Raw genomic sequence first — 26852 nt, forward strand, 5'->3', positions numbered from 1 at the left:
AAATGTTCCATTTTGTTTATTTAGCTGAGCATCAAGATAAACATATTTTAAACAGTACAAATTTTTTTTAATATTTATTTTTTTAGTTGTATTTAAACACAATATCTCTATTTTATTTATTTATGTGGTGCTGAGGATTGAACCCAGGGCCTCTCACGTGTGAGAGCCACAACCCCAGCCCCCAGTACAAATTTTTATATACAGGAATGACCCACTCCCAAACAAATTTGAAAAAAAAAAAAAATCAAAAAATAATCTTGCCTTCTTTTTTAAAACCTGGGTGACACATGAAGGCAGAACCAAACCTCTGTGTTGATTTTCTTCAATATGGTCAGCAGATACTGAGTTTAGATCAGTTTTGCTGGTGCTACAGTAAAGTACATAGACATGGAGAGAAGATGTTACACTGAAAAATCCCTTTCCAATGCTGGGACCAAGCACCCAGCCTTCAACCAAGTAACCTGGGTAGGTATCATTTCCGAAAGCGCTTGAAAAGCGGGTGCACGTGCTTAGTGGAAGCTTTGCTTCGGGATGAGTGGTACTCCATGTACACGGTGTCATCAGCCCCGGACATAGAGCTCATGGTGCCAAAGCGCCGGGATGCCTACGAGGCAGAGGAGAACCCAAGCTACAGTTATTCTCCAAGAGAAAAGACTCATTTAATAAATTTATAATCAAATTCAATATACTTTATTATTTTTAAACAATGTTTACTGGTCACTGTGTCTCAGGCATCGTTCTGAGCATTTTACATGTATGACCTCATGTAGTCCTTATAATCATTATAAACCTCATTTTACAGAAAAGGAAATGGAGGCCTAGAGATTGAGTAACCTGTCTTAAGATCACACAGCTCCTAAGGAAATGGGACTTGAACATAGGCAATCAGGCTTGAGACTCTTGTTCTTAATTAGAATGCTACACTGCTTTCCTTAATGACAACTTCAACAGTTTCATTATTTTAAATCTCGCTGAGATATCACAAAAAACTCTGAATCAAGGAAAAAGCCAAAAGCTCTGGGACTGACTCATGGCCCCACCTCTCACTGGGAGAGGTCAGGCAAGTACTGAAAGTCCATGCCTCAATGAACACATCTGTAAAATGGAGATAACCACATCTGCCCTGACGGATGAGGTATAAACAGAAATCACAGAGGTCAGGGGCTTGGCCCAGAGCCCAGCACACCATTGAATCTATGTTACAGGGGAAATATGCAGCCAAGCACTGACTTCAAGGTTAGGGCCTCACCTTAGGGCCAGTGAGAACCACGGAGACCAAGCTTTTCTGGGTCTCAGTGTAAGCTGCAAACTTCTGGCAGGAGGACGTCTTAAGCTGAAGGAAGGGCAGCATCAGCTCAGATGAGAGGTGCTTCCTTCTTACCTTGTTACAGCCACTTGTCACCTTTTGGCTTTAATACTAATTGAATTTCAACAGCATCTTACTCAATTGCCCTTCTCTCCTTGAAAGGGCCTAATAACAATTCTCCATGACAATGCTCTCATTAATCACACCACATTACACTTACCTGGGAACGAAGCAGGCACTCAGTAAATTTAAAAGAACTCTAAATTTTTCAAAATACATGTTGAAGCTACCATACAAACTGATCCTCAGACCCATCTCCCAGAGTAGAAGACTCAGCTCTATCACTATGGAGGAAACCAAAAGCGAGCTGACTTGCCCAAGGCCAACAACAGGCACTGTCCTGTCACTGCCACTTCACCCTCTGCCCCCACAGACTGAGAGGCAGAGTCTGGAGTCACCTGTTCACCTTCCTGGGCTCCAACACCAATATACTAACAAATGCTCCTGCCAGACTGTTAGATGAACAAGCAGGAGATGAATCACAGCCACTGAGAGTTCAGCCATGTTGGACAACATATATTCAGGAAGGGATGTGCACCACAAGATTAATGGGAGTTGTTTCTATTATTCTCTTCTCCAAGTTTTTTTTTTTTTTCCAAGTTTGTCTCCAAACCCCCCAGCCCCTGCCCCCAAGAATGTGTGCATATGTAAGTGGCCATACTCCAGCCTCACCCACTGGCTCACCTGGCTGGACTTGGAGCCAAACTCTCCTGCCACTACCTCCTCCTCCGCATCCAGGTCAGTGGCCGCCAGGACTTTCTGTAGGAGCTGCTGTTGCTCCTCCTTTGTGGAAAATGCCAACTCTTCTTCCTCCATGCCAGCAAGCTTTGTGATCACCTGCAAATTCAAAAGCAGATGCGTCCCTTTCAGTTATCTTCCCCTTGGCACCACTCAGCCTTCTCCCAAGTCCACTTCTTGTAGCTTCCTTCCCATAGACACAGCCGGCCAGGTGGCCAATGGAGAGGCTCCTCTCTGGTGTTCTAGAGACCAGCTTCAGAGCTGCCTGTAACAGCTACATTAATGACTCCAAGACAGAGATGAAGGAATTACAGAGGAATCTCTGCTCCCAGTGCAGAGCATTTAATAATCTCACATAGAAGATCAACAGGAACCCTAGTAACTGTAGTCCCTCAGTAGTCTTCCCATATTGAACCAGGTAAGGAAGGGAAACCAACTAAAGTTGTGCCCTTTGACAAGGATCCTCCACCCTGCTATGCTTGGCACCCAGGGCTTCTAGCAGGAAAGCACTTAATAATTTCAGGAACTGAGAATTTATTGGACAGATATTCTCTAAAAAAACAAGATGACAGTATGATGGAAACTGGGTTTTCACATCTATAGGGATAACTTACTATGAGACTTACCTAAACCTGCAGAAAGCCTGGGCTGATTACGTAAAGATAACCCCTTACCTCCCTGCAACCCACACACACACTCCAATTTTCTGCATAATGTAAAAGGAAAACTTCTAGAAATAAGGATTTTAGTCCTTTAGGTGGCCAGACATCCAGACTACAATCAGTGGGACATATCTGCCCTGGCACAATGGCTCAAGGTCACACAACCCAGGGAACTCTTACTGGCTGCTCTGGACAAAGGTAAGTTGGTCAATATAGATATCATGTGTACATGTACCTGCCAGGCTAGCCTTTCAAAGAATCAGAGTTTTCTTTCTGAGTTGGCATTCCTGTTACCCTGAGGTGCTGCAAGGACCAAGAGTTATGAGTGCTACTATCAGCATGGATGAGGGGGTTGGGTCATGATGCAAATCTTCTAAAAAATTGGGATCAAAACCCAAGGTGTCCTGTCCTCTAGTTAAGCCTAAGAGGTCTGAAAAGTGTCATTGCCCCTGGCTAAAAGAGAAGCCAGACAATCTTGTCCTCTAAGGCTAAACATGGGAACTCTCCAACACACTAAGAGACACGACTGAAGGCCGGGGGTACAGCTCAGTGGTACAGGACATGCTTGGCATGCATGAGGATCTGGGTTTCATCCTTAGCACCAAGAGGAATTTTTTCCCCCTGCTTCCAGAACCCTCCACCCCCCCCCCCAAATAAAACCCTTTGGGACACTAAATCCTAACACAAACTTACAAGTTATGTCAATGGGAAAGAAAGCAAATTACCCCAGCCAATGAAAATTAGCCAAAGCTTTAGTAATTCCCAAGTTATTTAAAGACCCAGTTTATGATATAGATGGTTCCAATATCTGGGAAGATGCTGGGGCTTATCAGCTGAGAAAGTAAAGACAATCCTAGGCAACAGAAGTGGCACCAGTCTGAGAAAGGAACCCTAAGAGGCTCACTCTTGTACAGGGCTGGCCACAGAGCCTAGGCACCTCACTGTGGACAAGCTACCACATTTCCCATATTTACCACCAGCATCAGAATGCTGTCTCCAGTAGTTTGTGCACAGACAAAGGAGTCTGAGGCAAAGCCTCTAATACCCTAAGGCTCTCTGCCTACCTGAGGTCTGTCTCAGGCTGGTGCCCCCACTTCTCCTGGAGGCCAGAATACCAGAAAGGCTTTGGTCATGGTCTAGCCAGAGACCTAGTGGATACATACCTTGAAACTATAACCTTGATCTACCAAGAATCTCTGTCGCTTGGTAGAGTAAGCCATTTCCTGTGTGTCCTGGGATACCAGTGAGTAGAAGAAGGCATTGTACTCCTCTGCAACCATCCCTGCAGGGAGAAGGTGACAGAAAGTAGGGAAGAAGAATGTTAGAATGCCAGGAGCTTTAAGTCCCAGGCTTGGAAGCAAGCACCACAGTGAGAAACTTCTACAGGCAAGGCAGAAAAACTCGGACTTTTCCCCATGGGACTTCATCAAAATTAAAGCCTTTTGTGCCTCTATTGAGCACTATAAGAAACTAAAAAAGAATCCACAAATACCTGCAAAGCACATATCTAATAGGGTCCTTGCATCTAAAATATATCAAGAACTATCACAACTCAGTAAGACAGATAAGCCAACTATAAAATGGGCAAAGGATCTGAACAGACATTTCTCTAAGACAATACACAAATGGCCAAGGAACACATCATCACCATTAATCAGGGAAATGCAAATCAAAACCACAATGAGAGGACTGAGGTTGTGGCTCAGTGGTAGAGCACTCACCTAGCACATACAAGGCACTGGGTTCAATCAGCACATGCGAGGCACTGGGTTCAATCCTCAGCACCATATTAAAAAAATAAATAAATAAAATAAAGGTATTATGTCCAAATACAACTAAAAAAAATTATTAAAAAAAAAAAAAAAACCACAATGAGAGCCAGGCGTGTAGCACATTCCTGTAATCCCAGCAGCTCCGGAGGCTGAGGCAAGAGAATCATAAGTTCAAAGCCAGCCTCAGCAAAAAGCAAGGCACTAAGGAACTCAGTGAGACCCTGTCTCTAAATAAAATACAAAATAGGGCTGGGGATGTAGCTCAGTGGTCAAGTGCCTCTGAATTCAATCCCCAGTACCAAAAACAAAAAAACACAGTGAGATGTCATCTCGTCTCCACCAGGATGATAGAATCAGACAGATAATCACAACTGTTGTCAAGGATATGAAGAAAATGGAGCTTTCATGTACTGTATAGTAGTGCTTTGGAAAAAGTTCCTCAAAATGTTAAACACAGTGTTATTACCACATCATCCAGCAATTTCTACTAAGTATATATCCAAGAGAACTGAAAACATCCATACAAAAATTTGTATGTGAATTTCACAGTAGCATTAAGAGCCAAATATCAGAAATCACCCAAATGTCCATTAATGGATAAATAAAATATGGTATGTTCATAAGTGGAATATTAATTGGCAACAAAAAGAGAATGAAGTACTGATACATATGGGTAATCCTTTTTTTAAAAAATATTTTTTTCATTGTCAATGGACCTTTATTTTATTTTTTACTTATATGTGGTGCTGAGAATCGAACCCAGTGCCTCACACTTGCTAGGCAAGCACTCTGCCACTAAGCTACAACCCCAGCCCCTGAGTAATCCTTTTGAAAACATTATGCTAAGTGAAAGAAGCGAGTCACAGAGGAACCCAGTGTCATCTTTTAATGAAACATCCAGAATAGGAAAATAGAGACAAAAGTAGATTAGTGGTTGCCTAGGGCTGAGGGATTGGGAGCAAGGGAAATGAGGAATGACTAGTAACAGATAAGGGCTTCTTTTTGGGGGTGAAGAGAATATTCTAAGTGTATGTTGTGGTATGGCTGCACAACTTTGTGAATATGCTAAAAAAGTCACTGAACGGTATACTTTAAGAGGATCACAGGTGCTTAAATCCCTGATTAAAAACAAGCCAACAAAACAGCAGTTCAGAAAGAAAACCTCTTAACCAGGGACAATGAGGACAGAAACCAGGACAGAAAATAGTAAGGCCTGAAAGATGATCCGATTCTTCAGGAAAATCTGAACATTTCTGCTTCACAGTTCAAATATCAGGAGATTAAGAATCTGTATACTGCCTTTGAATTCCATGGTTTCTCTTAGAAGAGAAACTGACTGTCCAGGCCCTAGGCCTCTGGGGTTGGGTGCTAGGATCCCCCACTATTCCAAAGGGCTAGATATCTTATGCCAAAATATTTTGACTGAGAAAATACAATTCTAATCAAATTCAAAGGTGTTTTCAAATTAGCTTTGCTTTTTTTGTATGTGAGAGAAAGAATAAGGAATAAGGAATGAGTTATTTTTACATTTGCTAACAGACTATATTCAGTTAATAAAAGTTTATCAAGCAGCCTACTGTATTCTGTTTTATAGGCTCATTCCTACAACAGTCCAGCAAGACAGCACAATCACCCCCACTTTGGATGGAAAAACCAAGGTTCAGAGGGGCTAATAATGTACGTAAGGTCACATAGCTAATCTGGAGCTCAGTCCATGCTACTTTGACTATCTGCCTTGCTTTTATTTATTATATAATCAACCAGCTGCCTTAAACATTCTTAAATACAATATAATTCCAACTTATGTCCACTAATCTTTCATTTTCAAATATCCTAGTAGTTCAGGTGCTTCCTGGTTTGATAAGAAAATTCCCTGAGGACAGGGCCTATTTCCTTGTCTCAGGATGTGCCTGGTCCCAGTAGGAAAGAGGCAGCCACATCTCAGCAACATCTGTCCCTGCCATGCCCATGGCTCAGGTCTGGGTCCTTCTGCTGCAGTCAATACACACAGGAAGCCCCCTCACTAAGACTGCTTAGCTGAGAGCACACTCATGTGAACTGCAGGCCACTGCCATAGAAAACATCCCCATGTTCACTCCCATGGTATGAAAAGCGAGGACCATGTGGCTGTTGAACCTTGCTTTGGGATTGCCTCTCTTCAGGGTCTTTCTGGTCCTGGGACAAAGATTGAGGCACTGAACACATTTGTGGTTCATCCCTCCCTTCCTTAACCAAAGTGGTCCCAGAGGAGACTCTTCCCCACCCACAGCAGAGGAGGAAAAGCTGCTGTTACCTTTTTTGGCTCGAAGCACCCGTCCTAGCCTCTGGGCCTCCTGCCGCCTGGAGCCACCATGGGATGAGATCTGAATGAGGACATTGGCTTCTGGAAGATCAAATGATGTGTCACCTACCTATAGAAATGAAGCAGCTGTAAGCTTAGGAAGGTTTTTACATCACACACACACACAAAATCAACTAGTTCAGAATTTTAAATTTTACTTATTTATTTTTGTATGCTGGGAATGGAGCCCAGGGCATTGGGCTTGTTAAACTGTGTTCTACCATTGAGTCACATCCCTAGCCCTGGCTTATAATTTAAATCTGCTCTGTAGATCATTTAAAAAAACACTCTCCTCTCCATACAAAGGTCCTTCTGATACAGAGAAAAGTGAAGTGGTGGACCCCCCCTGAAGGGTCTGCCTCTCTAGGACCTTGTGGGTTCTAACAGCACCAAAAAATTACTGTGGCTCAGCAAGGCTCACAGTGCTGCACGCAAAGATAACACAGACTCACGTCAATTTTCTTCAGAGGTGAAGTACTTTACTGAGGTCATGCAACTCCTATGAAGAGGAGCTAGTACTCAAATCAATTTTCTTGTTTCTGTGGCTATAGAAATAGGTCAAAATCATCTGATAATCACTGAGACCAGCAGCAGCATCTACGAGACAATGTGGCCTGGGCCGCTGCCCAGCACGGGATTCTAATTATGGGCAGGATGTCCAACTTGGGAAGTTGACCACCAAAGGGCCACAAGCAGGGTCTAATGCTCACTTTCCTATCTATGATCACCCTACAGAGAAAATGCACTTCTGGGTTTCAGGTCTGTCTTCATCTGAATGACTTTTAAACCATCAGACCATAGCTTCTGATAGTAGGAAAGAACTTTAGTTCCTTTCCTAGGAAATACAATCTAAAATTCCTACATCCCAAGAAAAGGTAGGAAGAATCACTGCTAAGTGAAGAGCCTTTATAGATGACACATGAAAATCCTAATGATCCCAGACCCTGGGCATGCAGGAATAAAAATGCACAAGGGAATATCTTTTGATAAACATGAACTGACTGTCCAGGAAAGAGTATACTCCCTAGGCCTCTAGGATTGGGAGCTAGGATCCCCCACTATTCCATGTGCCACACAAACCTTGGATATAAAGATGGTGTTGATTTTGGGGTTGTGCTTGAAATTCTGAAGAATTTGCATCCTTTCTCCCTGGGATGTAGGCCCATAGATATAGGGTCTAAAGAAGAACACAGATGTGTTAGAAAAATCACAGAACCATACCTCAGTTATCCTGAAAACACAGCAGATGGAAAAAATAAGCTTAAGCAAGGTCTTCTCTGAGAGGAAGCCCTAGGTCATGTCCACTGGGATATGAGAAGATCCATGACAACAACTAGCTACAGACCCACCCCTGCCAGTCTCCCCCAAGAGCCCCAGCCCATCCCCCTCTGCTTCTAGGCCCAGGCCCACCACCCTCTTCAAGATTCCCTTTTTGACTTATTTATTTCCTACTATAGTTTTTCCTCCTCCAACATCTGTCACTCTAGGTAAAGATAAGCTTCGATTTCATGAAGCCTAAGAGAAGCAGCAAAGAAACAATTCTACATCCAAACAAAGGCTGAACACAACATTCTCCAATGTCACAAACAACCTCCAAGAAATGAGCAGAAAGTAGAAAAGGGCCCTTCAACCTTTACCCCACAGCACTCACAGAATACCAAATTCAAAAGTTTCTCTTCAGTTTCTAGCTCCTTGCTCAAGGGCACAAGCTTCTGGGAACCTCACTGGTCATTGCCTATGGCACCTAGGATGGTCATATCCTTGTCTTCTATATGGGAATGTGCTGGTAGTCAGTTTCCATAGCTTCTCCAAAACCCTAACAACAGTAATGTCATATGATGATAACAAGCACAAAGAAGACAGGAATAAAGATCCAGGGCCTACTTATATCAAGCACTGAGCTAGTACTACTTAAAAAAAAAAAAAAATAACCCACTCATCATTGCCAATATCCATCAGAATTAAAAAGGTTAAGGTTCATGTTCCTCAATCTACACAAAAGGTTCAGGGCCAGAGCTGGGTGAGATGGTGCATATCTATAATCCCAGCAGCTAAGGAGGCTGAAGCAGGAGAACTGAAAGTTCAAAGCCAGCCTTAGCAACTTATTGAGGCTGGCGCAGAAGAACTGAAAGTTCAAAGCCAGCCTTAGCAACTTAGTGAGGCATGAAGCAATTTAGCAAGACCCTGTCTCTAAATAAAATACAAAAAAGGGCTGGGGTTGTGGTTCAGTCATTGAGTACCCTGGGTTCATTCCCTGGTATCAAAAATAAATGAAAAAACAGGAGCCCAAGGGAATGGAGCCCAGATGTGGCTATCTCATGGCCAGGCCCAATGGTGTCCAGGACAGTGCCTGGTAAGGACACAGGATGCACTGCTTTTGCCACTCTGGGCAGTGCTACTCAATACCCAACAATACACTACAAGATGATCTCAGATGTACCTGAGAACAAACCCCTCAGCCACACAGAGGCTGGGCAGAACCTGGGACAGCTGCACACCCAGGCTGACTGCCACAGGATAACCTAGACATAAGCTGACTCATCTGACATAGAGAGTATCAGGGTACCACACAATCCATCATTTTCTGTGTGTCATGGAAAAAAGCTTGGGAAGCCACAAATCTGTCTTGCTCAAAGTGGTGGCACAAGCATGTAGTTCTAGCGACCTACCCATGGGGCTGAGGCAGGAGGACTGCAAGTTTGAGGCCAGCTTCAGCAACTTAGTGAGACCCTGTCTCAGAATAAAAAGGACTGGAGATGTAGCTCAGTGCTCTTGGGTTCAATCCCCAGCACCCCTCAAAATAAATAAATAAATAAATAAATAAATTTAAAATAATTTTTTAAAAAAGAAGTTTGTCTCCTCACACCCAGATTTTTAGGGGGTTCTTTTACTATTCCTCCACCACCAGGAAAAAACTTCTCACACAATGGTGAGTTCCTCAGTATCTGAAGGTTTCCCCCATACAGGAACTGGAATACCTAAAGGGTAACCACCCTCCAGGAAAAGAACCAAACATCTGGAGAACCCTTGTGAGATGCCAGGCATTAGAAATCCCTGTGGTAGCTCCAAGTGACCAAAAAATAAAAGGAGGTTCAGAGAGGTGAAGTACTTTACTGAGGTCATGCAACTCCCATAAAGAGGAGCTAGTACCCAAATCAAAGTGTGTCTCCACAGATGATACTCCACATTATCTCACACTGCATATACCCTCAACAGTGTCTCCTGCAACTGTGCGGTGACCCCATTCCTTTCTTTAAAGCTGGAAGAACCCCCTTTACCACCACTGGACACATCAGGTTGTCCATCGTAAGTTAAGAATGAATTCGCAGAATCATTTCAAAATCAAGAAAACAGGACAAACAAAGAACATTTTGACTTTTTTTTTTTTTGGTAGCAGGTCATTAAACCCAGGGGCATTTAACCACCAAGTCAAACCCAGCCCCTTTTTTTGGTGGTGGTGGTGGGGTAATAAGGATTGAACTCAGGGGCACTTGACCACTGAGCCACATCCCCAGATATTTGGTATCTTATTTATAGACCGGGTCTCACTGAGTTGCTTAGCGCCTCACCAGTTGCTAAGGCTAGCTTTGAACTCTGTGATCCTCCTGTCTCTGCCTCCCGAGCGACTAGGATTATAGGTGTATACCACCGTGCCTGATCCCTTTCTACATTTAAAAGCCAGATTTTAAAAAAATAAAAAAAGAGAGTTATTAGCAAAATTTGTAATTATTCCATTACACATGAGAGAGCCACAGTTGGCTACTTCTCCCTCTGTCAGGCTGGTCTAGCACTGCCAGCACCAGCTCCAGGCAAATTAACATCTCTGCCCACAGGCTCAAATGGCTGCAGTCACAAGCAAGCCTTGGGTGTTTCAAAACGGGTGTGGGGAGGCCACCTGAAGAAGTCTCCAGATGAGCACTGAGGGGGGTAGAGGAATATACGTATTAAATATGACATAGTAAACAGAAGCACTGTCCTGCTGCTGCTCTTGAACTGACACTAATTTGACAGTAAAGGGCTAAAAGGACAAAAACCCACAACAAGAACAGAAGAAATAACAGCAGATGAGAGCACTGGGTAACATCTTGGAAGCTAAAAAGCAGATGGATGCTGGTACAGTGACTGAGCTAACAGATAAGGGAAAGCAGAAGCTGGGCTGGCAGTAGGGAAAGTCAACAGAGAACAAGCCAATTTTCTGTGCAAAACACAGAAGAGTTCAAGAACTGGTGCCCACTTGTGCTGGAAGGTGAGGTGGCAAGCAGAATGGCAGACAGCAGGCCTGGGAGTATGGATAAGGAGCAGAGACTCAGCCCCACAGCTGGCATGATTCCCACAGCAGGCTTCAGGCGAAGCCTTCCTTTCCAGGATCTGAAAAAGGAAGGTCTATACTCAGGACATCAGCAGAGTTGAGGGCAAAAGCAAGACAGAAAGTGAAGCATGAAGGTTAAAGAATCTCCTCAAGGCTAAGACTTCACAACCCCATTTCCTCTATTCCCACACACTGGTTCCCAGGGGTTGGAAAATTTTCTTCCAGAGAAAAGATTAGACCCCAAGAAAAGACCTAGAGATACTGACTTATATCTTATCAATCTCTGGATAAAACAGCCAGGTGCCTGCCTGATCATTCTGTAGGGAGGTCCATGTCCACTAAGACATACAGAATGGCTTGTCACCTTTTTAGTGACTGACTCTCAAATAAGAAAATGCAGCCACAGATTACAAAACTCTGAAAAAAGACAGAAGTTAAAAGAATCAAAGCAAAAAACAAACAAACAAACAAACAAACAAAAACCCCACAAAGAGAGACAGTGCAAGAAAACAGAAGGAAGCTTCAAAGGCTTTCATAGCCCGAAATAAGAAGACATTATACTCAAGCAAAAAGAAAAAAAAAAGCTATTAGCAAAATTTTTAATTCTCATTCCATTACACAGGAGAGAGCCACAGTTGGCTACCTCTGTTATTAAAAGTTATTAATAGGGCTGGAGATGTGGCTCAAGTGGTGGCGCGCTTGCCTGGCATGCATGGGGCGTTGGGTTCGATCCTCAGCACCACATAAAAATAAAATAAAGATGTTGTGTCCACCGAAAACTAAAAAAAAAAAAAAATTCTCTCTCTTTAAAAAAAAAAAGTTATTAATAAAGAACTCTTGTGTGCTGGGGTTATGGCTCAGAGGCAGAGCGCTTGCCTAGCATGTGTGGGGCACTGGGTTCGATCCTCTGCACTACATAAAAATAAAATAAAGGTATTGTGTCCACCTACAACTAAAAAATAAGTACTTGAGAAAAAAAAAAGAACTCTTGTTACCGAGCACAGTAGTGCACAACTATAATACCAGTGACTCAGAAGACTGCGGCGAGTCTCTACAACTTAGCAAAACACTACCTCAAAATAAAAAATAAAAAGGACTAGGGATATAGGCCCCTGGGTTCAATCCCCAGTAGAAACAAACAAACAAACAAAAACCTCTCAGAAATTAACAAAAGTTCCAATAGATGTGTTAGAAGACAAAGGGATAAAAATATGAGGAAAAAGATATGAAAATGGGTGAAGTGGTTCAGAAGATCTAACATCTGACCAATAGGGATTCTAAAAACAGAAAACAAAGAGATGATGATTAGCAAAGAAAAGGAGAAAAAACTCTCAGAACTGAAGGACACAAGTTTCCATACTGAAAGGGCCTAATGAATGTCCATTACAATGAAAGAAAAAATACTGAACTAGGCATAGCATTTTGAAATTTAAAGAGAAAAAAAAAGAGAGGGAAAGATCATCCTATCTAATAGAAGAAGGAAACACAAAGACCACAACAGACTGCAAACAGAGGAACTGGATGGCACCAGACTCCTGAGCAGCCACACAAGAAGCTTCAATGTAAATAAATACCAAGGACCAGCCAAACTACTGAAGGAGTTGAGTAAAGACATATACAAGCACTCTAAGTCTTAAAAACCTCAAGAATCGAATGGAGCATTTGCTCCAACAAAATAAGTGACTAAGAAAGAGGAAACCTGAGACTAGGACATAGAGGTTCAAAACAATTAAAAAGGTGAGGCCCAGGGTTATGTCCAAGGGAAGCCCAAGGTGACATCTGCTGGTATCCCTACTCCTAGGTAACAAGCAAGCCAGAACAGAGGCGGAAGAGGAATAATGAATCTGACCAGGTAAAGAGAAAAAACCAGAACTTAGAGATTACCTGACACTATTGAGAGGGAGCTTCTGGTTATGTGAAAAGTCTGGAGAAGAGTAATCAAGCGTATAGAAAACTACACAAAAGCAACAACTAAACAAATAAAAGAAAACATAATCATAGTACATTTACATATCTCCATCTGAACAATATTTATACAGTCAAAATGACATAGCACTGAATTTTAATTTAATCCCAAACTTGTGCCATTACCATATTGGGAGCATGGTGGGAGAGAAAACAAAGAGGTGGGGTGGAAAGTGGTGTTTAGTCCAGAAATTGCTGCATAAACTACTTAGAAATAAGAAGGTAAATGAAGGAAAAAAAAATAAATATTCAAAGTGGCTGCCTTCAGAGTACAAGGTAGAAACAGAGGTACAGAGAACTATTGTTTTTCATAATAATCTAAGTGTTAACTTGGATAAAAAAAATACCTTTTCTAAATCTAAAAAAAGTACAATTTTAGAAACTTGAGAAATCTTAATTTTTCTATGCCTATTTTCCAATCCATACAATAATACCTCATATGGCTGAGGTGAAGATTGAATCATACATAGATACAGGACTCCTAGCACACAGCTTTCTAGGAAGAAGCTGGTCTATATTCGTTCTCCTCTATCCACCACCACAAAAAGAATTAAGGACCTGTCTCCAAAGAGAACCTCGTCCTTTTGTGGCAGGAAGAAACACAGGCCTCCTCTTTCTTACTTGGAAGGAATTTTGCCATGGCAAGGATGTTAAGTGTAGGTGTGGGGATGTGATTTGGTGAGGATGTTCAGGGAGCAGTTCTCAAAAAGTTCTGGTTCAGATACTAATCCACACCTAGAATGCTGACCTAGCCCATCCTGCCTTCCTTCCTTGCCCCTGAACCATACAGTCTGGCCTTAACTTCCACCTACAGTGCTCACTTGGCCTGAAACTCCAGACACCAATTCCCATGCACACTTGGAGCCTAGATCTGAGACAGTGCCCACCCAGCACTGCACAACTCTATGGCCCCTATTCTCTGAGGTCAGGGTAAACAAGCTCCACCTTCCTATATGTTCTAACCTCCAACTCTGACCACCTGCTTCTCTGTCTTGCCTGGCTCCTGGGACCAGGGGCAGAGAACCAGACCTACAGATCCCAAGAAATAGGCACCTTTGCTCCTCTCAGTGGGGAAGATAAACTGGTCTGGAGGAAACTCCAAGGTTTCAATTCTTACTTGTTCAGTCGAATGGCATATTCCTTCAAGGCAAACACGTTGTCAGCAAAAACAATAATCTTGTCGTTCCTCCTTTCATGAAACTTGATCAGAAACTGGCAAGCTCTGAACTTGTTGGGGTTCATGGTGTACAGCAAGATTCGTTTCTTAGTTTTGATTGCCACATATTCCCGGTAAAACTCAGGAGACATTGGGCACCAAACCTGGATGCAAATAAGAACAAGGGTCGGGCTGGGGATGTGGCTCAAGTGGTAATGCGCTTGCCTGGCATGCGCGGGGCGCTGGGTTCGATCCTCAGCACCACATAAAAATAAAATAAAGATGTTGTGTCCACCGAGAACTAAAAAATAAATATTAAAAAATTCTCTCTCTCTCTCTCAAAAAAAGAAAAAAGAAAAAGGGTCATTTTGCAAGTTTAGCATCATATGATTGGAGACTCTGAAGCTCCTTTCATGTAGCAGAATTAGCTTTAAAATTCTTCAAAACAAAGCCAATGGTCATGAATTATACCTCAAAACAGCAGTCCTCCCTTATTGTGGTTTTGGTTACCCATGGTCAATGGGAGATTGAAAATATTAAATGGAAATTTTCAGAAATAAACAATCCACAAACTTTAATTTGCACACTGGTTCTGAGAAGCATAGTGAAATCTCACATGGATCTGTTCTACTCTGCCTAGGATGTGAATATCCTTTCCCCAGCCTATCCATACTATGTAACGACCTATTTGTTAATCATCTGGTAGACATTTCAGTTATCAGATTGATTGTCCCAATATCTCAGTGTTTGTATAAGTAACCCTATTTTACTTAATAATGGCCTAAAGCACAAGAGTAGTGATGCTGACAATTTGTTTTTTTTGTTTGTTTTTTTTTTCTTTTTTCTTTTTTTTTTTTTTTAAAGAGAGAGTGGGAGAGGAGAGAGAGAATTTTTAATATTTATTTATTTTTTAGTTCTCCGCAGACACAACATCTTTGTTGTTATGTGGTGCTGAGGATCGAACCTGGGCCGCACGCATGCCAAGCGAGCGCGCTACCGCTTGAGCCACATCCCCAGCCCCGATGCTGACAATTTGGATGTGTCAAAGAGAAGAATGTAAAACAGGTAAAAGTTCTCAATTTATTGGGAAAGAAAAAAAAATCACATGCTGATGTTTCTAAGAGCTGTGTTAAGTTCAAACCTTTTATCTGTGAAATTGTAAAAGCGAAGAAATTATTGTTGGTTTTGCTGTTACACCTTACAAACTGTAAAATTTTCAGCCACAGTACATTAAGTGCTTAGCAAAGATGGAAAATGCATGAGGTTACAGGATTTGGTACTATATGAGGTTTCTGGCATCCACTGGGGGTCTTAGAAAAAATCTCCCAGGGATAAGGAGGGAATTACTGTATAGCTATAAATATATTCACAAAATTAAACAAAATCTAATACATAATGTTAAACTGGGACACTCTCATGTTCATCATTTAACAAAGATTTTTAAACACTATCATACTCAGGGAAATATTTTCATGCTATGTGCAAGCGAGGGAAACCAGATTTCCAACCATTGATGCTAGGAACCTCTCCATAGACCGCACCTCACACACAGTCAGCAATGCTCCTGATAACTCCTCCCTTTCCCAACACCCTAGCAGGGCCAGGAGCACTTTAGTTAGACTCTCAGGGGTATGAGTACAAAACACTCTGCCGCCAAGCTACCATATCCTGTTGTGGTATCAGGGGCTTTCATTCATCCTTGTGCCTGCACCCTAAATCTCACTCAAAACTCCAAAGCTGGCAAGTTCAGAGGCTGATAAAAAATAATACTAATTTCAAATTCATGTGTTTGACAGAATAAGGAATAAAGCTCCCATAGCCAGTGCCACTTCTGTACAATCATGTCAGACCAATTCTTTATGATGCCAGCCCTGCAGAATTAGGGGACAACATTATTAGCCAACGCCAAGTGGAGCTCAAATTCCACAGGTGCTGCTGATTTCCCTCTGGGCCACATCCTATCTGTGACTCTATGAGTTTCTATTTTTTATAGCCAATGCAGTTCTTTTTCACAGTGTAATCTTTAAAATTCTACATTTCACAAATCATGAAACACAAATGGCTCATGATATGTCATTAGTAAATAGGAAAATATAAATTCAATCCATAAAGGGATACCACTCCACACTTAACAGGTTAGCAAAAATCAAAAGAAAAAAAGCACTATTCGGTGTTAAAGGAGATGTGAAGTATCAATCACTGCTGATTATTGCAACACCCACTTTGGGAAACAGCTGAGCATATTATGGTTTGGATGTGATCTCATGTGTTGAGGGCTTGGTCCCCAGTACAGCAATATTCAGAGGTGGAACTTTGGGGAAGTGATTGAATTATGAGGACTCTGACCTTATCAGTGGATTGATTAATCTACTGATTACTTAACTGGGTACTGGTAGAAACTATAAGCAGGAAACAATTTATTAGGAAAAATAAAGCCAATGGTTGTCAATGGAGGAGCATGGTTGGAGGAAGTAGGTCACTGGGGACGTGTCCTTTTTTCTCTCCTCGTCTCTTTCCTCCTATTCTCTCTTTATCTCTGTCTCTGTCTTCTTCCAGGTACCAAGAGTTTATTAGCTTCCTTCTACCATATCCTTCTGCCATGTTCTTCCTCAATTTAGGTCTACAACAATGGAAATGGTTGATCATGGACTTAAACTTCTGAAACTATGAACCAAAATAAATATTTCTCCTTCAAGTTGTGTCTGGTATCTGGTCTCAGCAAGGAAAAGCTGACTAACACAAATAATATACTGAACATTCAGAAACTTTCAGCCCAGAACATTCCTTCAAAGTATGTCTGTCAGGAAGGGGCTCACTATAAGGTCACAGTCCACACTGTGAATAGAGAAACTCTTACAGAGGGCATTAGGAAATAGAAAAAAGAAAAAAAAAAAAAAAAGCAGCAACATTGTCAAATGGCAAAAAAAAATCTACTCTCCAAATTTAGACAGAAAATAATCTAGTGGTTGCCCAGCGCTAGGAGTAGGAGTTAGAGATACACTCCAAAAAGACACAAGGGGACTTTGTGGGGTGTTGGGATTTTTCTTAAAGTGGATTGTGAGGATAGGTACACAGCTCTTTACATTGCTAACATCATAGAATCGTACCTTAACAATGTATGAATTTTACTGGTGTATAAATTAAAACCCAAAAAAGCTGTTAAAAGAACAACTTAGCAACTCAAATATCTATCAATGTTAAAAAAAAACAAAAACTTTTTTTTATTGCTGTGTAGTATTCTGTTATATATTAAACTGTGGTATATCTGTATAATGGAATACTACACAGTGATTCAAAGGAATGAACTACAGATATGTGCACCATCAAAAAGGAATAAAGAATCATGTGAAGAATAAAAATGCTGAGAAAGACAAAAGTCACAGAGAAACATAATAACCCAATTCCACTGACATAATTTTTTAAATTAAATCAGGCAAACATATATTGAGGGAAATATATGTAGAAGGTAAAGTAATAAATGAAAGCAAGACAATAACAAATACAAGCTGCATGATAGTAGTCAGCACTGACAGGTAGAAAGGAAATGAAAATGGGAGGAACAGAAGGCCTTGAAGGTCCTAGTACCTGTTCTTAGATGGTGGGGATTCCATAGACACAACAACAGGGTGAGGATTTTTTTCAACACAGCAAGAATCTTCACAGGTTACTCACACTTACCTTTATCCAGGAGACCACTTCTCACACTTTCAGGACAGAGACCACCCTACTCTACCACTGATCGACAGTCATTTTAAAGTACCAGAAAGGGGTTTTTTGGTTGTTGTTCCTTCTAAAAGTATTTAGCTTTGAACATGGATTTTTAACACATACCTATGCAAGTATTCATTTGAGAAAAATATTGGGAAAATGTGCTTTTTTAAATAAAAAATTATTAAGGCCACAATCTGTCTTCTTGGGGTTTTGACACTGGGAGTGGCCTTGATGGACCCCTCAGGGTAAAGGTAGGCAGAACATTTTAGGGACTCAGACAGAAAAGGAGGATGCTCATGGAGTATAGATCCAGTGGCCTACATTAGTATCCTGACTTTACCAATTACTGACCACGTGACTGAGGACAAGGGATCCTGCTGCTCTCATTTGTGAAATGGGTTAACATGCCCACCCCACAGGGTGAATGAGGGTATTGCAATAGGTAGCAGCAGTTTAGCCCACGTCCTGACCTATGTATCTGCCATGAGGAATCAACCTGATCATGTCCCCCTGTCCACAGAAGGAGGCCTTCCCTCAGACACCCACCCAACCAGGCCCAGCTACCTCAGCACACTGAACTTTGGCGATGTAGCCATTGTTCTGCAGCTCCATCCAGTTGGCTTCATAGAGCTTGGGCCCAATCAGAAAATTTAAGTCCACAATTTTGTCATCTTCCCGGACAAGGGTTGCAGTCAAACCCAGCTTACAGTGGGCCTGCACGATGGTGAGCACCCTTCGGAACATCTTAGCTGGGGGAACAAGGAAAACATTCACACGATCACTTTCTAAACTGCTTAATTACCACATGCAGCTTTATGATGACTTAACACCAGCCTTTGACACCACAGGGGCTCAACTTCCCACCATCTTCCCAGAAACCAGGGAGAAAACATAGCCTAAGACAGCAATGAAACCCCAGGCATCATTCTGCCCCAAGCATCAAGCACCTAGGGGTGACTGGGGCAGAAACTCCCCTTTCCAGACACCACCAATCAGATTCACTTTGGTCAACTAACAACTTATTTTTTTCTTCCTTTGTTCTGAATGTTATAGTTCTTTCTCATCTATCAAATTCAAAAAGGGTATAGGGTATTCATTTGAAAAGACTCAATTTATAGGTCTTCATGGGCTCAACTTTTAAAAAATTCTAGACAGAAGGTTGAATTGAATTGTGCTTATGGTACAACATAATTAAAGGTAGGGCTAGTGACATTTCAGAAATAAGTAAAAACAATAATCAGAGGAAAAAGAGACCAGAATGCACCAAAACACAATTGAAAAACAAGAACAGTGAAATAACACGGTTGTCTAACTCGAAGTTTTTGTTTCACACACTGAAGCTTAACATGGTGATCTTTTTACATGCAAGTCAACTTGGTCACCCTCTGCTCCATCCCTCACATGGCTTTCCACGTATTCAGGATGCAAGCCAAAGTCCCTGCTGTGGCCTGACACCTCCATCTTGCCCTATCCTTGACTACCACTCTCTTCTTCCTCTAGTTGCACTGCCACCTTGTGTTGTCTGAACATGCCAAGTAACTTCTTACCACAGGGCCTGTGCCCTGATGCTTGCACCCCAAAGACATCTGGATCACTACCTGGTCTGCTGTGAACAGACCAAGTAGGGATCTTCAGACATCCACAGATGCTGGAGGAGCTTTCACTACAAAAAAAGAAACAGATGCTCTGAACAATGTTCAAAAAGCAAAAAGAACAATGTTTTGAATGCTCTATGTATGCTTCACATTTCACTTTATTAGAGTAATCTCAACTTTGGACTTATTTATTTCTCAGGGCTCCCTGAAATCTGTTTTATGAAGAAAGGTTTAACTAGCCAGGCATGGTGGCGCAAACCATTTGCCCCTGCTAATGAGAGACTGAGGTCTCGGATCACTTAAGCCCAGGAGTTCAACACATGCGTGGGCAAAGTGCCCTTTCTTTTTATTTCATTTCAAATAAAAAGAAAGGTTTGCCTAGAAGACTATGAACAATCCTCAGCAACACATAAAAATACATAAAATAGAGGTATTGGACACAATTAGTGTATTGGACACAACTAAAAAAACAAAGAAAAAGATGAAGAAAGGAAGAAAATATTACTTTCTAGATGAGTACCCTGAGTCAGTGATTAAGAAAGCTATGAAGGTACACACCGCTGCATCCAGTCCCACCTACCCATGCTTAAGAATTAGTTAAAAGCCAGGCAGCAAGTCTCCCTCATCATCTGCATGGACTAACACAGCAGGTTCTCCCCCAACCCAACAACTGAAAATTAATCTTTGTCTTTACAATGAGCAGCAGACAGCTCAGCTTCAGCCTGCTTACCTGGAATAGTGTGCACTTCATCCAGGATCATAAGGCCCCATTCCTGTGTTTTAAGCCACTCCATGACTCGCTCAGCCTCCCAGGACCTCTTGGTAGTGTGGCCCAGCATGGAGTACGTGCTAATGGCAATGGAGCAGCCTATGGGCTTGTCCTTGGCATCAGAGGTGAAGCGGCAGATCTGGCTGTCATCAATGGTGGACCACATCTTGAACTGGGCTTTCCACTGCTCCACAGACACGGCAGAGTTGCCCAGCACCAGACAGCGCTTTCTGACAGTGCACGCAGCAGTCACACCAACCAGGGACTTCCCAGCACCTATAAGAAATCAAGGGATAATCCTACCAAAAGCCAGGTTGAAATGAAGGACAGGGATGAGCAGGGACTCTTTAGCACAGGAATCTAGGCAAAATTTTTATAGTGGTCCTCATAGCAGACATTTGTGAGGCATGTACTGCTCCAGCTTGCTTTCCTCTTTATAAAGAGGCATGCCCACTCTACACACATGAGTAAAATCAGTGGGTGCTGGGCCCTTCTCTAGAACCTTACACAGATCCCCTTTAAACGGTGAAACCTTAAAATCAAACATTGAGAAGAAATATTCCTGTTAGCACTATTTTAAAGAAAGGAAAACTAGATGGAGAAGTACCTTGCCAGTGGCCTTAAGACACTGGTGTTAGGAACAGTGCACCTAGCATACATCCTGCAAAGGAAGGACTTGGAAAATGACAGCTATTAATTATTATACAGAAAACAGGGCTTAAGAATGCATTTAAAGGGCTGGGGTTGTGACTCATCGGTGGAGTGCTTGCCTAGCACGCATGAGGCACTGGGTTCAATCCTCAGCACCACACATAAAAATAAAGGGAGGCTGGGGATGTGGCTCAGTGATAAGGTGCTCGCCTACCATGTGCAGGGTGCTGGGTTCTATCCTCAGCACCACATTAAAAAAATAAAATAAAGGTATTGTGTCCAACTACAACTAAAAAATACTTATAAAAAGCATGTGTTTAAAGTGTACACAATACTAGAAAAGACAGAGAAGGTGAAATTCTAAAAGCTTATGAGTTTACTATCATCCACCACCCAAAGAACAAAAATCAATATTCCTTTCAACACAAATTCTTCCTTTACCATCAAAATAACCTATGAAGTTAAAAAAAAAAAAAAAAAAAAAGACAGAAACTAAAGGCAGAGACCCATGTCTTAGGGACTTTGTGGGGTGGGGGGGGTAGTCCCCAGAGGAGTCTGTGTGGCCTCTGGTTAAGAACCTAGTAGTATAGGACTTTTTTTTTTTTTTTTAATTTGTTCTAATTAGTTGTGCATGGGGACTTGACATTCTTAAGGACAAGTGAGGTTGGTCAGGTGCCAATGTTGCTGCTGCTGCTGACTTTTCTCAGCCTTGCACACCATCAAAAGCCCTTCAGGAACAAACAAATCCATGCATCATTAGCCCAATTTTGCAGAATAGAAAGCTAACTCTCTTGTACACAGAATGCCCACCAGCACTATCTCACCCCATATCTGCTCTGGTTTTCTTCATGTCCTCTATCATTGCCTGAGATTTAATACGTTGCTTAATTGATCTGTTTATTATCAGTCTGTACCCCAGCTGAAGGAGCTCCATAGCCCTAGGGCTTAAGCAAGGAGCCACTCACAGTAAGCACTCAATAAATATTTGCCAAGTCATGAATAGGGAAGTACCTAACCTCAGCTGTCCCTTGCAAGGGTATGACTTAGGGAAATCTGCTGAGGGAGAGTGGGAGGCAGTTGGCAGGTCCAGAGAGAAGCCTGGCCAACTTCCTCATTCAGGTTCCACTTACCGCAAGGAAGAACAATGACTCCAGATCGTGCGCGTCCATTCCCAAACATCTTCCGCAGGCTCTTCTCCTGATAGGGTCTGAGGACAGCTGTGGGTTTCAGGTCAATGTTTATATCAGGGTTGACAGAATCATTCCGGAAGTCATATTCTGCTAACAGAGGGTACTCCAGGTGTATACAACGTTTCTGGAGCTCCTCAATCATTTCCTGAGGAATCAGTATGAAGGAGGTTTTATTATCTTGTTAACTCCAAAAGTATGTTAAAAAATAACACATATTCCATTGAATCCAATGATCAGAAAATGGCATTTTATCCAAGAGAATATATTTCACATCTTGCTTGCTAACAATTAGGTTAAAGCACAAAAAGCAATCCAAACTAGTAACACTGGCAAAACAAACTCTAATTAGAACCAAATGGATTCTCAGCAACTGTTTCTCATATCTCTTCAGATTTGCTTGTGAAAGTCTCTGTGAACTTGTGGGGACCAGGCTTCTAGCCTGAGGAAGAAGACATTCTATCTCCATCAGGAAGAATAACATAATGGCCCACAGACACAAAAATGGGGAATACAACTAAGGATCAGAAAGGAATCTCTTTCTCTCACACATATTACAGAGGAAGTTAGCGCAGGGCTGGACATATTTACTGGAGAAGCAAGGAGTGGGCATTCACTAACCTGTTTGACTTCAAAGGATACTGTCTGTGTCTCTTCTTCTTCTTCTTCATCCTTGTCCATTTGCTCATAAAAGTCAAACAAGTCCGTAGGGATGTCAGATTTACCCTGTGGATCTGTCACCCGGGAAGTAGAAGGCCCACTGCCACTATCTGCCGTCTTAGAAATCTGCTAAGAGAAAGGCAGGTTTCTGGACTTGCACAAAACATTTGACCCTAATATAATCAAACAAGAAATAAAGTTGCAAAGGGGGAGTAAAAGGCTGGGCTGCTAGATTGCCAGTGCTAGAGTAAAGGAGAGAGCTGAAATCCCAAACATCCAGACCCTAGGTAACCCAGGAGCCCACGCACGCACGGCAGATTTGCTTGTGAAAGTCTCTGTGATGAGTTCAGTGGCCTCCCCCTCAGCATTCCTCAGGCGGCATTCGCGGATCACTGGATCTTGGAGAAGATGCTGGATGACATCGGGGTGGGAGCTTTCAACAAAGTACCTGCAAGCAGGAAAGGAAGGAGGTACCTACTGACCACTTCCTCATTTCCAAAAGACTTTGCTAATCACTTGATTAAATGGTCTGGAAATAGTGGCCTCATAATGACTTTCCTTACTCTTTTGTTCCCCCTACAACTCTCTGCCAAATCACAGCTTGGCTCTGACAAAACATGAGGGTTGGGGGCAAATCCCTACTTTGAAGTCAAGTCAGCCAGGGGTCTGAGCCCTAGCTCCCTTACTAGTGGAAACACAGTGGCCAGCAAATGAATTTCCCGCATGGGCCATATCTCTTATTCTTTTTATCTGTGCTTTAGGGGAATGAGATGTTTGCACAGAGCAGACAGCCCATGCACATTAGCTCTTGCCCACAGCCCTTCCTCCTATCTAATGCATGGAGGATGACAGTGCCTTGGGATGGGCCTATCATAGAATCTCTTACCTGTTGTGTTTTAGGACCAGCTTGACTTTCCCATAGCTGACTGTACACAACTGCAAGTAGACACAACACCCAACAGGCAAAATTAGCAATGAGCAGCTCATTCAGAAACATTCTCTACTGGTCAATCTTACCATCTACCAACCAAGTGAACAGCTGGGTTTACTTCAGCAAAACCCAATGTATGATCCTAAAACAGATAAGCCTAAACAGAACTTATTTCACTGGCTTCTGCTTTTTGACAAAACCTTCCTCCTGCCTAGCTAATTCTCAACCACATCTCTTAATTTATAAAACACTGCTTAAACTCCCCTTTTTGTGTTTCCCATTTTACTTTCTTCTCCATGCCAACAGCCCCCATCCTAATCCAGAGGTTTATCCTATCACAACAATATTACTATAGCCCCTAGCATGCAAGTGTGCATGGAGTATACACTTAGTAATTACTTAGTAATAACTAATGACTTGCTGCATAAAGAAAATATAAAACCACCTAGCCTTCCCATCAATGTTCCTATTTCTTCAACTAGAATTTAGGGAATACAGCTTAAATCCTCTTAGCTTCCCAACAACCTTCAGGAAGGAATCCAGCAGAGATTATGTGGTGGCCATAAAAATCTTCCACTCAGACCTTGGGCTGCTGCCTACCTCTGCTGCCCCTCCGATCTACCACTGCATTGCCCCAGGGACCAATACAGGACATTTCCAGAAAAGTCCTCTCTCTAGACACCTTGCAAGAAAAAAGAACTCTCTCCAGAGTTCCTGTCAGCTTCCCTGGGAGTGGATGCCTAATGGCCTTTTCTGCCACTCCAGAATTGGAATCTGAATCAAATTCCCATTAGATCAGGCAAAGATAACGAAAGTCACCATTCATCTCTTCTGAATAGCATTCATCCATGTTCAAATGCTGCTCAAACATTACTTCAATATTTGAAGTTCTTTTTTACTATCCCTAATAGAACTCATTGCAAGTATTTACCCTTAAATGGAGTTTGGCAACTGTATCAGTCAGCTTAGGCTGCCATAACAAAATACCACAGAGTGAGTGTCTTAAACAACATTTTATTTTCTCCGAGTTCTGGAGGCTAGAAATTAATAATCAAGGTACCTACTGATTCAATTTCTGGTGAGGGTTCTATTCCTGGCTTATAGACTGCCACCTTCTCATTGTATAATACAACAGGGAGGCAGATAGAGCTCTCTAGTGTCTCCTAATAAGGATACTAATCCTATTGGATCAGAGCCGCACTCTTAGGTCTTCATTTGGTTGAAACAAATATAATCATAGGCATCAGGATTTGAACATACAAATTTTGGGGGACACAAATCCATTCCACCACATCACCCATTTTGGGCTGCTTTCCCAAATAACCCTGGCCAGTATATGTCTGAATTACTACCCCCACTGTGTTAGTACAACACTGGGTCCACAGGAATAGCAATGGGTTGTTCAGTTATTATGCTTCCCACAAAAGATACGAATGGCACACTTTCATAGCTATCATAGAATGATAATCAATAGCATCTAGCCCCATTATTACCAAGGCAGGTAGAAATGCTAGCCTCTGCCCCGACTTGCCTTAATAAACTGAATAATTCCATCAGGGACTCCAGTCTTGCTGAGCTTCCTGAGATACTCAGTGATGTCACTGGTTTGCAGCCCAACACTGACAGCTGCATACAGGGAGTAGGCAGTTAGCTTGTACTCATGTACATGGGTTGGTCGGCACACTGGCTCTGCAATAGCCACCAGGAAGTCTTGGGCATATTTGTAAACTGGAGAGAAAGCTTCCAAGAAGATGTGGCCATCAGGAGCCTGAGAAACACAAAATCAACACAACAGACAAGAGAACTAATGAGATGCAAAAACTCAAGACTCTTTCCCATATTGTTATCAAGAAAGGATAAGCTACCTGACACAAGGGATACTTGTGCAACCAGTACTTCAGAGAACTGTAGGTACTGTTACTTTAACCAGATACAGAAGAGCAGGGGAAAACAGAAGAGGTTTCCCAAATTAGTATCTGTTTCCCACTGTTCTGCAGAGGAAAATCTTCCCCACATTACTGGTTATCCTCAAACTACTTTTTGGCTAGATTTCAACTGAGTATAGAACATCAATTATTTTAATGTTGAACAAAAGCTGGCTACTAAAAAATGATGAAATAAATTGTTAACAGAATAAATGCTATTTATTAGGCCAGTAAAGTACTTTCAAACATGTAGTAGGTAGAACTAGGGAAGGAGTGGAAGTGAAAGGGTTAGAGATGAAGAAAGCCCAAGCATGTTTGGCTGACCTATGTGTGACCAGCTGTTCAAACAGCTGGTTGCCTCTCCCAGGGGGTTCTGAGGGGCTGTATCCCACATTTTGGAGTCTGAGAATGTCCAAGATTTAGCTGCCACTCTAGATCTTTGGGCCCTGCCTGACAGAAGGCATGCTTACCACCCAGAGGGGTCTGGAGGTGTGGTCATCCTTTAGTGGCATCTGCAGCCTGTAGTCCTTGGCTCCGTATTCATCCACTTTGGTCCCGGCCTCATCCACCTGCTTCCCGGCAGCCGAGGGGACTGCCTCCTGAGACTCGTTTCCAGGGGTATCGTCTTCATCTTCCTCTTCATCCTCATAGTGCCGTTTCTTGGACTTCTTCTTGTCTGGGGATACCGACACAGAAGTGAGCCCAGCGGGAATCTCAGTTCACTATGCACTACAGGCAGGAACATGGAAGCAGCTTCATTCCACGGGCGCCTCGATCTCCTAAGCAAGAGTCATCTGAACTCCGCAGGCGTAGAGTCCCTCAACCTCCTCCCACCCACAGCCGCTGGTAGGGCTGCGTCCAGGTCCCACATCTCCCCAGCCCAGCGGTCCGCGGGACAAGGTGTACGCGCGGGCTCGGCCGCAGCCAATACACCCCGGGCAGCTCTGACACCGAACGGTGAGAGCGGGGCAGACAGGAACAGAAAAGACACACCGCGCCCGTGCCTCCTCTCACCCCGGTCCGCCCGGTCTCTTTTGCCCATGGCAGCGACGTTAACAGCCCTTGGACATCCCCAGCGCCGTCCGCTCACCGTGGCGTCTTCTTTCAGAGGAAC

At 42.6% G+C, this 26852-nt stretch overlaps 1 protein-coding gene across 1 annotated transcript; it reads right to left on the reverse strand.

The window, feature by feature from the left end:
* Ercc3 (ERCC excision repair 3, TFIIH core complex helicase subunit) lies at positions 1–26852 on the reverse strand. Its single transcript, XM_026389117.2, has 15 exons — positions 26753–26852; positions 26209–26414; positions 25345–25581; positions 23769–23818; positions 23195–23330; positions 22844–23008; positions 22166–22370; positions 20346–20660; positions 18585–18769; positions 14271–14473; positions 7960–8056; positions 6832–6949; positions 3930–4048; positions 2051–2203; positions 1–604 (listed from the first exon to the last, which is right to left on the reverse strand). The coding sequence occupies exons 1-15, from the start codon at positions 26778–26780 to the stop codon at positions 473–475; spliced, it is 2349 nt and encodes a 782-aa protein (XP_026244902.1). The 5' UTR covers positions 26781–26852; the 3' UTR covers positions 1–472.

The sequence above is a fragment of the Urocitellus parryii genome, chromosome 1 (genome assembly GCF_045843805.1).
Source record: "Urocitellus parryii isolate mUroPar1 chromosome 1, mUroPar1.hap1, whole genome shotgun sequence".
Classification (NCBI taxonomy): Eukaryota; Metazoa; Chordata; class Mammalia; order Rodentia; family Sciuridae; genus Urocitellus; species Urocitellus parryii.

Coding starts and splice junctions, on each gene's coding strand:
- Ercc3 (XM_026389117.2), bottom strand. CDS start 26,780: ATGGGCAAAAGAGACCGGGCGGACCGGG. Junction 18,770..20,345: donor TGAAGTGCACACTATTCCAG/GTAAGCAGGCTG, acceptor TTGTTCCCCCAG/CTAAGATGTTCCGAAGGGTG. Junction 6,950..7,959: donor ACACCATCTTTATATCCAAG/GTTTGTGTGGCA, acceptor TCATTTCTATAG/GTAGGTGACACATCATTTGA.